This window comes from Misgurnus anguillicaudatus, chromosome 16 (assembly GCF_027580225.2).
Source record: "Misgurnus anguillicaudatus chromosome 16, ASM2758022v2, whole genome shotgun sequence".
Taxonomy (NCBI): domain Eukaryota; kingdom Metazoa; phylum Chordata; class Actinopteri; order Cypriniformes; family Cobitidae; genus Misgurnus; species Misgurnus anguillicaudatus.
This window is the reverse complement of record NC_073352.2, coordinates 13,413,610-13,428,433: the sequence shown is the minus strand read 5'-3', so window position 1 is coordinate 13,428,433 and position 14,824 is coordinate 13,413,610. Positions and strand designations below refer to the sequence as shown.

At 35.4% G+C, this 14,824-nt stretch overlaps 1 protein-coding gene and 1 long non-coding RNA gene across 2 annotated transcripts; both read right to left on the bottom strand.

The window, feature by feature from the left end:
• Positions 1-453: 453 nt before the first annotated feature.
• LOC129423570 (uncharacterized) lies at positions 454-7,870 on the bottom strand. Its single transcript, XR_012358104.1, has 5 exons — positions 7,623-7,870; positions 6,925-6,973; positions 6,726-6,838; positions 6,521-6,616; positions 454-1,188 (listed from the first exon to the last, which is right to left on the bottom strand). It is a non-coding gene; the product is annotated as an uncharacterized lncRNA (long non-coding RNA).
• Positions 7,871-10,257: 2,387 nt separating this feature from the next.
• On the bottom strand, positions 10,258-14,769 carry thoc3 (THO complex 3). Its single transcript, XM_055178518.2, has 6 exons — positions 14,557-14,769; positions 13,243-13,399; positions 12,951-13,155; positions 12,565-12,726; positions 10,950-11,050; positions 10,258-10,872 (listed from the first exon to the last, which is right to left on the bottom strand). The coding sequence occupies exons 1-6, from the start codon at positions 14,734-14,736 to the stop codon at positions 10,709-10,711; spliced, it is 969 nt and encodes a 322-aa protein (XP_055034493.1). The 5' UTR covers positions 14,737-14,769; the 3' UTR covers positions 10,258-10,708.
• Positions 14,770-14,824: the final 55 nt, after the last annotated feature.

The following is a 14,824-nucleotide window of genomic DNA, read 5'->3' as shown; positions in this document are numbered from 1 at the left end:
CAATCAGACAAAGAGGTGCACTGTAAAATGTAATAAGTTGAGTTTACTTAAAAAAGTGAGGAAACTGATTGCCTCATAATTTTAAGTAAGTTAGTGTATTGCTTTTAAGTTGGCAAAACTTTATATTATTTGTAGCCTAAACTTATTTATCAAGTAAGGTAGAGTATTGATTTTAAGTTGTCAAAACTTAACAGTACAAGTAGACTAAACTTATTAATCAAGTAAAGTTAAGTACTCTTTACTTAAAATCATTAGTTGAGATAACTTCTTTTTATTGTTCACTTTACTTGTAAATATAAGGAAACTGATTGCCTTACATTTGTAAGTAAGCTGAACTAACAAAAATGAGTAAAGCCAAAAAGCAACAAAATGGGGTTAAAACATTTATTTTAAACATGTTAACAGTGTACAAAGTAAAACATTTTTGTCGCAAGCATGCACGCACACCCACACCCACCCACACCCACACACACACACACACACACACACACACAAACACAAACAAGAAAGGGGTTTGTGTTCAGTCACCCATCAATCTGGATACCCAAAATGCAACAATAGACCTAAGACAGTCTTGTTTCTGTTATTACAAACACAATGAACACACCATGACAAACAAATTCAAAACTAGTTTTTTTTGTGACTGCAGTTTTGGTTTTGTATCCAGGTTGGCATGTGACTGATAAAAAAATCACAAATTGCATCAACAGACCTACAGTAACAATCTTGTTTCTGCCATCAGAAACACGCAAAATACAGCTTAACTAAAACATCAAAGTTTTGCAGCAATTAAAGTTGAGTTTTTCTGGAACTTGTATCCAGGCTGACAAAAAATAAAAACCCCAAAATGCAGCAGATCTACAGTAACATGGACTTGTTTCACACAAAACACACTACTTCACATTAGTATGTTTTGTAGTGATGGCAGTTTTGACTTTAGTGATTTGTGCCCCAGGGAAAGAAAAACCCTGTGAATAAACTCAAAATAAGCTGTGAAGAGGTACTCCATATTTAAAACAACGATCAGTCCAAAAACTAAACACATGGCATGTGATATTTTGTCAAGTCCATCCATGGCTGTGACACCCTACCAAATAATTGCTGTAAACCATGTGGAGAAATGTGTCTGTCCTCCGGCACCAGACTGTGAATTCCTATTGATAGTTGAGGTGGGTCACCATCACAGTCCTAATAAGATAGAAACGCAATATTAATATACATTCTCATAATACAAATGCAAAGTGGATGTGTCATTTAAAAACTGTTCAAGGTGATGTTACTAGTTTTTGAAGTGACACTTAAATTTGTAACAGTGCTTCAGTTGGAATTGCCAATAATAATTTGGACCTTTCAGCAGAAGCTTCTTTCCTGGTGGTGCAAAAACATCCTTGGAACATATTTAATTAATAATATCTTGTTAGAAAACTCTTCTATAGGTAAGGTATATTGTATAGGCAGCAGGTTGTTTTTGCAGAAATAATCCCCAACAGTGTGATCAGGACTCTGTCAAGCAGAGGGTCTTGTATCAAACTGAAGGGGCTTATTTCATGATAACAGACTGCTGTCTGTGCATTATCCCACTTGTTATGTGTCTATTTTTCTCATTAGGTAAGAAAAATTAAATTTTTATTTGATCTATTTTATTAGCTTATTTTTAACAAATACAGAAAAACCCTTTTATTTTCAGTTTTAAGACAAGACGTTCAAATGTCACAAACACAATATTTGGTTTAATCATTTGTAACTATAACATCATATGTTATTAAAAGACATTTGATTTAATTTTGTGTATTATTAAACTGTACCTGTCAAAATTATTTCCAGCATACAGGTTACAGCGTGTTTAAGCGGTTCTAATCTGTTTTGAATATATCTGAATGTAGTCGAATGTGGACAGCTCAAAACGGTTTACACACTGTTAACACCTGTATTAAGCTTTGTTCACTCATAATGCGATAAACCAAAACCCATAGTGTCATGTTGATGTATTTCGCTACTGTCAGGTATACATCTCAGACCAGGGCTGGACTGGGACAAAAATTCGGCCCTGGCATTTTGGCCCAAACCGGCCCACACTACACTGCAAAAAATTATTTTCAAGTAAAAAATCTTAGTATTTTTGTCTTGTTTTCAGTAAAAATATCTAAAAATTCTTAAATTAAGATGCTTTTTCTTGATGAAAATTACCCAAGAAAATAAGTCTAGTTTTAAGACCAAAAATATCAAATTTAAGTGATTTTGTGCATAAAACAAGCAAAAAAATCTGCCAATGGGGTAAGCAAAAAATCTTGAACATTTTCTTAAACACTAAATGCAAAGCTTACCCCATTGGCAGATTTTTTTGCTTGTTTTATGCACAAAAACACTTAAATTTAAATTTTTGGGTGTAAAAACTAGACTTATTTTCTTGGGTCATTTTGCTCATTAAGAAAAACCATCTTATTTTAAGAATTTTTAGATATTTTTTACTGAAAACAAGACAAAAATACTAAGATTTTTTACTTGAAAATATCACCCATTTTTGCATCCCTTTAAATATGTAGCAATAGCAACTCCAAATTCCATAAAAGCACTAAACCCAATTAATAGCAGAAAAGAGTGAGAGTTGACACAACAAACACTTCTAGAACATGTTATTTATTAGTTTAGTTTAGTTTTTAGTTTAGTTTAGTTTAGTTTAGTTTAGTTTAGTTTAGTTTAGTTTAGTTTAGTTTAGTTTAGTTTAGTGTTTAGTTTAGTTTAGTTTAGTTTAGTTTAGTTTAGGTTAGTTTTCCACACTTATGAATTCTAAAACAAGCTATTGGCAAAATTTGCCATTGAATTGCTGACTTTAAAATACAAGTCCTGCTTACAGCAATATTGAAAACTGATTATTACTTGCAGTACTTACAGAAAGTATTCACTACATTCACTGAACTAAACTAGTGTGATTACAGTAATAGATATTTTTAAGATTATCTGTCAAGTGTGTTGTTATATACAAAAAAACATGGCTGCGTTTCCCGATAACGTTCTCTCTTAGCGCGCTACGAAGACTCTTAAGTTAAACCTTAACTACAGGTTTACCGTTTCTAGGCGTGTTTCCCGAACTGTACCTTAGCGGGTTTCTTAAGTTATTCCTTCTTACGTACGACGTTACCAGGTGCTGTCCATGGCGATGGTGCTGAATAGGTTGATATCGATTGCTCGACAATCAATTATTCACTTTATGTAATAGGTTTTGCTGCTTTATGAGATAGCGGTGTTCTTTATTAAAGAAACATTTCAGAAATAGTTCAAGTTAAATTTATGAGGAATGTCTTGTAAAAATATTTCAAATTGCAAACTACTAAATTCAACCTTGTATATTTTATTTAATATCAAACCCATGCAAAACCCGCAACTTCATGTCCAAAAGTATCATGCATAAAGTGCTCCAATGCATCCATTATTCCTTCACTTTAAAGGATAATTTATATTAGGGGTTCCCAATAAATGCGTTGCACAGGGGAATAAGGTGGGTCGTGCAAGTCACCTGGCTTGGCATTACACTTAAAATATATAAAAACGAATTGTTGTTCATTAGTTCACGCGTTTATGTGCTTGGACACTGCGCAAGCAGCGCGTTTACAATGCAGATAACGCTTAATGGACGCATTTCTGGAGCCGCGCCTGTCTGTTTACCTTAAATATAACATAAAAATATATATTATATGATATATAAATATATATTATGATTGTTTTAGGTTTTAGCTTTGATTAGTTTTAATGTGGAAAATTTGTTGACCTTATACAAGCAATAATCAAGTGGAGCAGTTTCTTTTGAGTGTTTATAAAGAAGCTGCCTCAAAGTTAGAAAACATTAAAAAACTTTGATGCAAAGTCAACTTAACATCAATAATAATATTTAGGAAAATCAACAATTATGATTTCGTGATGAATGTGCTCCCGTGGTCTGCGATTTTACTTGATTTGTTTTATTGCAGCTAAAATAGCCGGTAAACTAAAGATTTAACGGATTTGAAATGCACAAATGAACTAGTAAGATTCGCAGTATAGCTGCCTGCCATAGTTTCACCAACTCCTCCACCCAAACTCTTTTTTAATAGTTTCTTAAGCCTGTAATAATAGTTCACAGCTGATATTAAAAATCTAACAACCATCAGTGTAATAATGTATAATTATGTGAATATTTTATTCTTTAAATTAAAAAAAATGCCTAATTTAACACGGAGGTGTACTTCAACTTTTCTTTAAACAGATATTTAGTTATATAGACTGCAATCTACACAAGCTTTTATCACAGTCATGGCCCCTAGCGGAGTCAAGTGGGATAAGGTATAGCTAAGAGTGCTCCAGACCAACCTTTCCGAACGAAGGACTTACAGAAGGGATACGTAACTAAGAACGTTTCGGGAAACACGTATTAACGATAAGGTACAGCTTAAGGTACAACTTAAGAACGACGTAGAGCTAAGAAGGTTTCGGGGAACGCAGCCCATATATTTTTCTGTAAGCAGATCTCCTGGATTGTTTGATTTTGCTTGAAGAGAAATGATACGTTTTGAAACAGACAATCAACGAAAAATCTACGAATCAAATACAATCTCGTAGTCACAGAGCAAAGAGTGCAATTATTTTATTGCAGCTTTATCACCAAAATTTTATGTTTTTGACTCAGTTTTATCAAGGGGTATTTATCTAAACTTGTGTTTTGAAAGCAGTTCTGCTTACCGCAGCCAGCCACTACACTCACTTATCTCTCGTCTCTCTCCCTCTCCTCACTGACACACTTTGCGTGCTGGTGCTGTGCTGCCAGTACCACCGCCGCCACCATCATCATCACCAGCGATGCGTGTTGAAGGTCCTGCTGTGTTTTTTTACCACATTTTGCAGCGTCTGCTGAAGAGCCTGTTTCTCCTTGCGTGTTATCTCTCTCTCTCTCTATTTTGACACGTGAACTGACCGACGATGCATGCTCGCTTGCACAGAGACCAAAGCGGTGATTGGGCCAGCTTAATGTCAATCAAAAATAACCAATGGGCTGCTGCTGAGTGGGCCGGTCTATCTAAAAAAGGACGATGACTGGGCTGGGCAGTCATTGGGCCAGCTTAATGTCATTAAAAAAATAACCAATGGGCTGCTGCTTAAATGTCAGTGGGCCGGTCTGTCTAGAAAAAAAGACGCTAACTGGGCTGCTCAGCAGACAAAGATAGTATGAGATGTAGTGGCCCAAAAAGTACGTCGGCCCACCGGGAAACTGCCCGGTGTGCCAGATGGCCAGTCCGCCCCTGTCTCAGACTGATCTTTGAATATCTGATGTTTTGCTTTCTTTATAATTTTTGAATTGGTTATGTAATTGGCATAAAACCTTTACCTGGCAAATAAATTATGTTTTCATTTATTCACAGCATTTATCAGAAGTTATTGATTCTCTTAATTGATGGAATAACTCAATGGCGGGGAAAGAGTTCAAAACTACAATACAAATTTCTTGCTAGAAATGCAACCAAAAGTGAAAATATTACTTTATTTACACTAAATGTGAGCTCAGTTGCTTTCTTGGCCACCATTTTATTTTATTGAACTCAACCAGGCTCGACCAATCCTGAGCATGATCACGCATAGAATTGTGGGACAAAAGGATGTGCCTTGGTGCCTTTAATTATCTTCTATTTACACATTATTTCTTTAAAGGACAAGTTCTGTATTTTACACTTAAAGCCCTGCTTTCAGACCGTTCACGATGAAATAGAACGGCCCCGACCGAAATGTCGACATATGCGGCTGCCCCGAGAACCCTCAGGTGTTTGTGTTTCACCTCCCACCTTTACAATGGGTTTAATGGTGCACTGGAACAATCCTAAAATGCATTAAACTTTCGTTTACAAAGACGTGAAACTCACCGAGTGGTCAGGGGTGTTCACTGGTATGCTCACACAAAAATCGCTGCAAAATACGCATTCCAACAGGTTTTATCGTAGTTTTTGCCAACTCCATTGACTTGTATTAGATGTGCTGTGAGGTACGGTACTCCGCGCCGGGAACTTTGTTTGTATTCTTGCAATTGGCAAAGGTGGATTAGCGCCACCACCTGGGCTGGAGTGTCTATATTCAAGCTCTAAGCGGAAGAATGTTCGGGTGTGAGGCGTTTGGAAAAATAGGTCCACAAGTTAACAACGAATGCTAAAACAGCTGTTGGAGGGCATCTTTTGCAGCGATTTTTGTGTGAGCATGTCAGTGGGCGCACCTGACCACTCGGTGAGTTTCGCGTCTTTGTAAACGAAAGTTTAATGCATTTTAGGAAGGATTGTGCACCATTAAACCCATTGTAGAGGTGTGAGGCGAAACACAACACCAGAAAATTCTCAGAGCAGCCGCATATGTCGAAATTTCAGTCAAAACCGTTCTATTTCATCATAAACAATCTGAAAACAGGGCTTTAAGTGTAAAATACCGAACTTGTCCTTTAATAATGCTAATTAAATGCTAACACAAAAATTAGGACATCTCATATTGATTAAACGAGAAGAATACTAACCATGTTTGTTTTCAGGAAGTCTGTAGTGTCTTCTGCAAGAAGGATAGCAAGACCACGGAGAACTACCGTCCACCGAGCAGTGACATCAGTGATGTTCTGACAAATAATACATAAAACATTGAGATCAACAGTCAGAACAGATTACTTAAAAGTTAGCAAATGGACTTAAACTATTTAAAACAAACAAACAAACAAAGATACTTACTAGATTTCTTTTCTTTCATTCAAAATCTTCAAAAACAATGTTTAGCAAGGGATGAGAACAATTCTTGCTTGAGGTTTTTGCTTGCGACTTGGTTGTACTCCACAGTAACGTTACTATATGAAAGAAGGATAACAAAAGAAACAACATATCAAGATATAAAAAGTTTTTACATGCCCTAAATAAAATGTGTGTTAATTACCTGACTTTCCATGAAGGGTATGCGCTCTCTTCAAAGAAACAAGCTCCTGCTAAATAATAATAATATACAATTAACATAGTATTGATTGATAGATACTAAAAAGCAATTGTAAAAACAACATTTTTAGCATTCACTCTATAAACTTAAAACTTTTTATACAGCACATCTCTTATTTAACATAACTTGGCATTTTAAGGTATGAAATTATTAATGTTTTTTCTGCAGAGGTGGGTAGAAACATGCTTACTGCATTACATTGACTTGAGTGACAATTTTGAAAGCACCTACTTTAAAGGTGCTATTTTACCTTTTATAAGCAGTTCTAAGTATTTAGTTTATTATTATAAACCACACCAACACAAATTATAAACTCACTAATTAAGCAGTTTTTCCATTGCATACTTTTACTTTTACTCAAGCAGTTATTACTATGAGGCTTAACTTTAACTAACTTTTTATATAATTACATTTTTACTCAATCTACCTCTGCATATTAGTTACTTATGTCTTTTGAACGAAAATATGTTTATCTTTAAACATACATGATTAGCAGTTGTTGGATTGCTAATTGTGATCAAATAGCATGCATCAGTTTTATTATTAACGACAAAATATTACTGTTTCCAAACTGTGATTGTAATATTGCGATAAAAACATAGCAATTAAAAAATAAAAATGATATATAAGCACAAACTTACCTCCTCATGCTCTTATCCGACCATGTGCTGTTGTCGTCTTCTTCAGTTAACCACTCAGTTAGGCCACCACTTACTCCTTGGGAGCATTACTGCCACCTACTGTGCAGTCATCCTTTTTGAAAATACTTGAAATTTTAAGTTGAGCTAAATTAATCTGTTAAGTTTAATCAAGTTGACTTGAGTTTGCATAGAAAAAAGTTGGGATTACTTAGTTAAACTAAGTAAGGTTAACAAACTTAATTAAATAAGTTAAGTTAACTTAATCTTTTTAGTAAGCTCAGCTATTACATTTTACAGTGTGGAAAAACACCTATTTCAGTTTGAAAACTCCCCAAAATCGGGAAACACCTCTTTGTTCTGCAGAGACCCCAGTCTCAGGGGATCCCCAACAGCCTGGTTTGACTTTTGTGGTTTAAAGAGGATTACACAAAGAATAGACGGACTTGTATAATGACAGGATGTTTCTACGCACACACACTGGCGATTCGTTTTCTGACAGAAACACATTTAAAAGTGCATTTTTTAGGTTAGGAGGGCTTTAAGACATAAAAATGTATTAATAATAAAACCAAGTAGCTCCTTTCGGAAACCGGACAACACAAGACAGAATTGGCTTGGCTGAATTAAGTATCATAAAAAAGCTTTTAAAGGATGCCCTGTATGGTATGTTGGAAGGCAAAGCGAGACATGCCGGATAATCACCAGAGAAGAGTAAGGACAGCTGTCACCGGCCAGGCTGGAAGTTCCTAAAGTGGGCATGGAGGACGGTCATGCTGTGCAAGTCTGTCACAACAGAGTATGATTAACAGTAAGGCCGTATCTCGTTTCACAAACTATTCCCTGCTTACCTACAGTGACCCTTCTTCACCACCCAACTACCTCAGAATAATCGCAAAACAATGTTGCTGACATCAGCAAGCATTTCCATATAAAAAACCCAGACTGAATTGCATCACATGATGTGCTGTTGCTGAAAATGTTGTATTCGTAATTTAAATTAGATCAAGCAAGTGATGTTTAATAATTGACCCTGACAATGGGGTCTGTTGTTACATCTATTTTAATTAAAATAAAGATTATTAAATGTAGTACAAGCTATTGCACAGTTCTTAAGCAACAAATTCAGCCTGATTGTATTTCACTGTATATGTGTTACATTAGGCATCGTGTTGTGGTACAGATAAGATTACAACATGCTGGATATAATAAATAACTGTAACCTATCAGCTGTCAAACCCACAGCTGGTTTTCAAATTATTTCTTAAGAGAGGCATCATCATTCTAGATGACTTTTTAATCCATTTCATGCATAAATATGGCTTTACAGTAAGTTTACAGTAAGGTCATACGTATGTAACAATTAGTAAATGCATTAGCTAACATTAACTAATAATGAGCAATACTTCTGTAGGATTTATTAATTTCAGCATTTACTTATAACTTTCTTGAATTAAACGCTGTATCTGTTTACATAATGCACCATGAACTAATATTAATAACTATATTGGCATTAAACAAATAAATAATAAATGCTGAAAAACTATGTTGTTTATTGCTTGTTCATGTGAGTTAATACATTTACTAATGTTTCTGATACAACCTTATTGTAAAGTGTTACTGAAAATCACAAGATCTTTATGCACTCAAAAAAATGATTCAAGCCCTTCTTAGAAATGACACATTAAAATTGTGTTCAATTAATGTAAAATACCTCATTAAGAGCAATAAGTATATATATTTAATTAGTCTAACACAAAATGAATATGTACTATAATTTATTGATTTCTTTTTAATTGCGTTAACACAATTAGTTTGAGTTTGGGTTCTGGAAAAATAATTTCCCAGCATGCTTTGCATGCAACTGCTTTTGGACAGTAATTTTTTTAATTAAGTGTTATTTTATGCATTTTTAGGTAAAGAGAAAGACTTAATAGTGTTTAATGTCCATTTATCTTATTGATTTAGAAGCGTTTGTGTTATATTTTTTCAAATTGTTTGGTTACCATCGTGCAGAAGAGTGTCGCTTGTGGTTAGGTTGTGGATGTGATGTATTTCTCTCAATGAGCACTAACTGTGTTAATGTCTGTTTGGAGATCAATCTCTTCTCACATGCTCATCCAAAGTATCATATGTTGTCATTATTAGCATGCTAAGATTGTGCTTATGCTAATTAAGATGATACAAAAACGTTTTATATAAAATAACAGAATTGAGCTATTCAGACTACACTACATTGAGTTATTCAAACTACGCTAAATTGAGTTATTCAGACTAAACTAAATTGAGTTGAGGCAACTAATTGAGTATTGCCATTTAATTTAAATTGAGTTGGACTAACTCAATTTATTTTAATTGTGTAAAGCAATTTTTTATGAGTTAGGGGTACACATTCATATTGGATGGAAATCCTGCCCACAATTTTATTGAGTTTATCCAATGAATCATTTTTTTTGAGTGTGGACGTTCAGGCCACCATTAAAAATATTACTTTACACAATTTTTAATAACAAAATCATTTTCTTGCAACACAGCATTTTGTTAGTTACGGTACCATCATTTTTCTCCAACTTAAATTATGATGTATTACCCTTCAGGTGTTTTCAGGCTAATGGTAAAATAAACCAGCAAACATATATGGCTTTTAAATTATTAAACAGTTTCCATTTAATAAAATACAGTACAAAACAATGCATTTAAAAAAAAAAAAAACAGTATAAACACATGCTTAAGCTTCGCTCATTTAAGAAATCCTCTGCTGCCCTCTGCTGGTATTTTCTGAAAGGAGACCCAAAGAATCCCCGATCCACATATTTTACATCTATAAATGGTCAATCATATACATAGCAATGTCACCTGTGTTGGATCAATCCAACTATTCATTGTTTACGTCTGCAGGGTAGCTGCACTTTTGATGTCTTTATCTGTTGATCAAAATACACTTCAGCTATTTACAATACTGAGTTTATATTTATTGAGAAATCTATTCGTAAACTATCCTCGTAGTATAGTCAAACTATCCATTTAAACGCAGAATGAGGCACAGAACAGGTGAAAACAGGTGAAACACATCATTATAATACTGGTCCTCAGGAGTCATTAGGAAGCCCAAAGAGTTTGACAGTTCCTGCCTCTCTGTTGCTGTCATATTTGCCCTCTTTATCATCACAGGCATACGCCAGCAGCGGTCTCTTTGGATGCCACGCTACAGTGAAGGTTGGAGACTCGCACTGAATCTCCCAGAGCTTCTCACCTATAGACAGAACAAATATGAATCAATAAACAGGCACACACATACAACACAACATTTTGAAATGTCGCTCTGCTCACCTGTCTCGACTTCAGCGATGTCAATAAAATGATCCTCAGAGGCAGATGCCAACATTTTACCATCATGACTGAAACTAAGAGTTCGCACAGGCCAGTCTAGTCTGTGAAATTGAAAATGTATTCATAATTAACCAAAGCCATACATTTTTTATTTCAACTTAAAGTAACTTAGTGTGCATATTTATGAAATCCATGTTTAAGTATTTCTATCTAAAATCCATTTATGAGATTCAAAGCATAAAACTTTGATTTCAATATCTCTGACATGACCTTAGGGGAGGTTCACATTTTGCATCTAAAATGCACCTGCGGCGCTTTTCTCCTTTTCCACATCGGAAAGCGTGTGGGATTCTGAAAACAGGGTTCCCACTCCAAGTAAAATTCCCTGCCTTTTCCCTAACTAATAAGCTAAATTTCCATGACCTATGACCGGGATGCCGAGAGCCTGGATAATGTGTACACAGAGTTCATAAAAATATAGCATACATGCGTGAAATGAATAAACCGTGCCAATTAACAGCTGTTTAAATTGTAGTTAGCAGAGACTTGGTCCCGGAAATGGTATTCCTTACGTCACAAGTTAAAAAGCAGATTATATTTTTATAAATGGAAACAAAAATTTAAAGCAACAAACATTAATCCCTGATACACTGCAAAAAAATTACTTAGTATTTTTGTCTTGTTTTCAGTAGAAATATCAAAAGAAATCTTAAATCAATTTGTATTTTCTTGATGAGCAAAATTTATAGACAAAAACTATACTATTTAAGTCAATTTGTGCTTAAAACAAGCAAAATTATCTGCCAATGGAGTGAGAAATTTTTGCTTAAATTAAGTGTTTTTTTCTCACCCCATTGGCAGATATTTTTGCTTGTTTTAGGTTTAAATTTACTTAAATTGTATTTTTTTTGTCTATAAACTATACTTATTTTTTAGGTCATTTTGCTCATCAAAAAAGCATCTTAATTTAAGAATTTTTAGATATTTCTACTGAAAACAAGACAAAAACTCTAGGTAAGAAAGTAATTTTTTGCAGTGTATTCCATGACTTGGACAAAAAATATATAAAATTCCCTGACTTTCAATATATAAAAAAGACCTTTTAAAAGTCCATGATATTCCAGAAATTCCATGACCCGTGGGAACCCTGTGAAGTATTTTCAAGTGGCTGGGGTGCCGACGCCCCTGGAAAAATAGCTCGAGATCATTGCTCTCGATTTGACTGTGCTCGCAGCACATCTACATTTATTTCCACAAGACACGAAATGCGAAGCGCCCCTCACTCAGTCAACATTAAAGATATCAAGGCTATATTTACATTACATATGATTTTATGTTGTAAATCGCACAAAAAAATGACTCAAACACAAGGTAACACTCAAAGTCCAGAAGATACACTTAAAACATGTGATACAGAAGTTGCGACATTGTTATGCCCAAGCCATTAAATTAACATCAAAGAAAGACCGCCATTCAAGGAGGGATGTACATTTATAGACTTTGATTAAATATTACAAAGCCAAAATGACATTTTGTTGTGGATTGACTTGCACGCATAAATTGTTACAACAAAGGAAATAGGTTGAGTTTTGCTTTCATGTGGACATTAACTGACCTTGAAAAGCAGCGGACACACACCAGCTCCTCCACATCCCACAGACTGACCAGAGCATCTGCACTTCCCGTGGCAAAATACTTCCCAGTGGGATCAAACTTAATGCAGATACAGTTGGATGGATGGGCATTGATTGACTGAATGAGCTTGAGTTCAGGGTAACTCAAAGAGAAATCAGGATTTTAAGTTCTCTCACCATCACAACAGTTTTCCTGTAGCTCAACTGGTAGTGCATGATGCTACAGTCGTGGGTTTGATTCCCATACACATACTAAAAAATTGGATTGCAAGTCACTTTGGATAAACGCACCTGATGAATTTAGGAAAACCAAAAACTATAAATTGGATTCAAAAGATTTCAAGTCAAAGGGCAGATGAACTGTTACCTCAATATGTTGATGCATCCATTGCCGTTTGTCAAGAAAAACATGTCGTTATCATTATTCCAGGATATCTCATTGACCTCAAACTTGAACTGCTCTTCAGCACGTGCACGGTGCGTCTTGGCGTCAATGAAAGTTACAACATCATCCTTGTTTCCCACAGCAATGGTCTGACCATCAGGACTCCAACAGATGTTGATATTCTCCCCTAACAGACAGTGATCGCTGGTCAATCATTGGTCAAATAACATCAAACGGCAAACACATAATAAAGTGATCGTGTTAAATGCGACACCTTTCGTGCTCACTGTGGCCATACACTTGGTGGTCCGCACGTCCCAGATGCGGATGGTCTTGTCTCCTGATGCAGTGACGAACAGATCAGGGCTGGTGGGATGCCAGCACAGCTGATCCACACTGTCTCCATGACCTCTGTAGTTGTTTTCCTTCACCTATATAATCAATCATATAGTAAAACACAGTAAATAATAATTAGTGATAGACCGATATATCGGCCGGCCGATATATCGGGCCGATATTTGCGCGTTTTATGTGTATCGGCATCGGCCGATACATGGCTGCCGTGTTTGCCGATTTTTCCGGCATAATTTACAGACAGAGTGTGCTGGAACCCGCAAGCGATTGCAGGTCATGTGACTAAAAACAACCAACCTTTTCACGACAACATTGAAAGCTCGGCTTAACAGCTGATCATAGCTGAACAACGTGGGTTTTTTTTATCATCTCTATGGGGCGGTTTCCTGGACAGGTATTAGACTAGTCCTAGACTACAATAAATGTAAGAACTTTTCAAACTAATAACATCTCTTTTTAACAACATGCAATTTTTTACATATTTTTTATGATGTAAATTTAGTGAGCAAAACCAGTATCGGCTCCAAATATCGGCTCAAGAAAATCGGCAGCCTGTATCGGTCATCGGCTAAGGCTGATGAAACAAAAATTGGTATCGGCATCGGCACTGAAAAATCCATATCGGTCGATCCCTAATAATAATGTATGTCTAAAATTTTGACGAAGGGTATGGTGAATTTTTTCGATCGGTATGTTCATTGGTCATTTTATAAACCAAAAATGACATGGATAAAAGCGTCTGCCGAATGGTTTAAAGATGTGCTATAGTAAACTGTAGTATTAATTATAGTGAATTTGTAAACTATTGTGTACCATACTAATATGCATTATAATAAATTGTAGCATATTTATGTATATTATAATAATTGCTTCATTTTGGTAATGTATAATATTTCCTTTTACTATAGTTAATAGAACAGCATACTATAGTATACTGTATTAACGATATTGACTCAATCAATTGTAGTACTGTGTTAATTTTTTTAGTATTCACTATGCTAAGACACAGAAACAGTATAGTATCTATATAATACAGCTTACTATATTGAACACTGAAGTATATACTATAGTAAATGCCAATATTTTTCATGTGGCACCGCAAAGGGTTTGATTGCCAAAAAACGCAAATACTAATAACGTGAATGCACTGTAAGTCGATTTAGATGAAAGCGTCTGGCTTGTATACAAATCTCACGATGAACATTTATGATTTGATGGCCACCATGAATCTCACCAGTCGATCTTTTTCCAGGACAAACACGCTCGCGGTTTTATCAAACGAGCCGGATGCCAGTCGTTTGCCATCACAGCTCCAGGCCACGGAATGTACTTTTGCACTGTGTGCCGGGAACTCTCTGCTTTTATTGTTGTTCTTAAAAATATCCTGCATCTCTTGATAGTACGAGGACGCCATGACTGCTGTTTGCTCGTCGCGTATTTAACGGCTTCCTTACCGGTTCCAGCTCACTACCGCCTCCTAGAGTGTGGTAGGTAGTGGAACT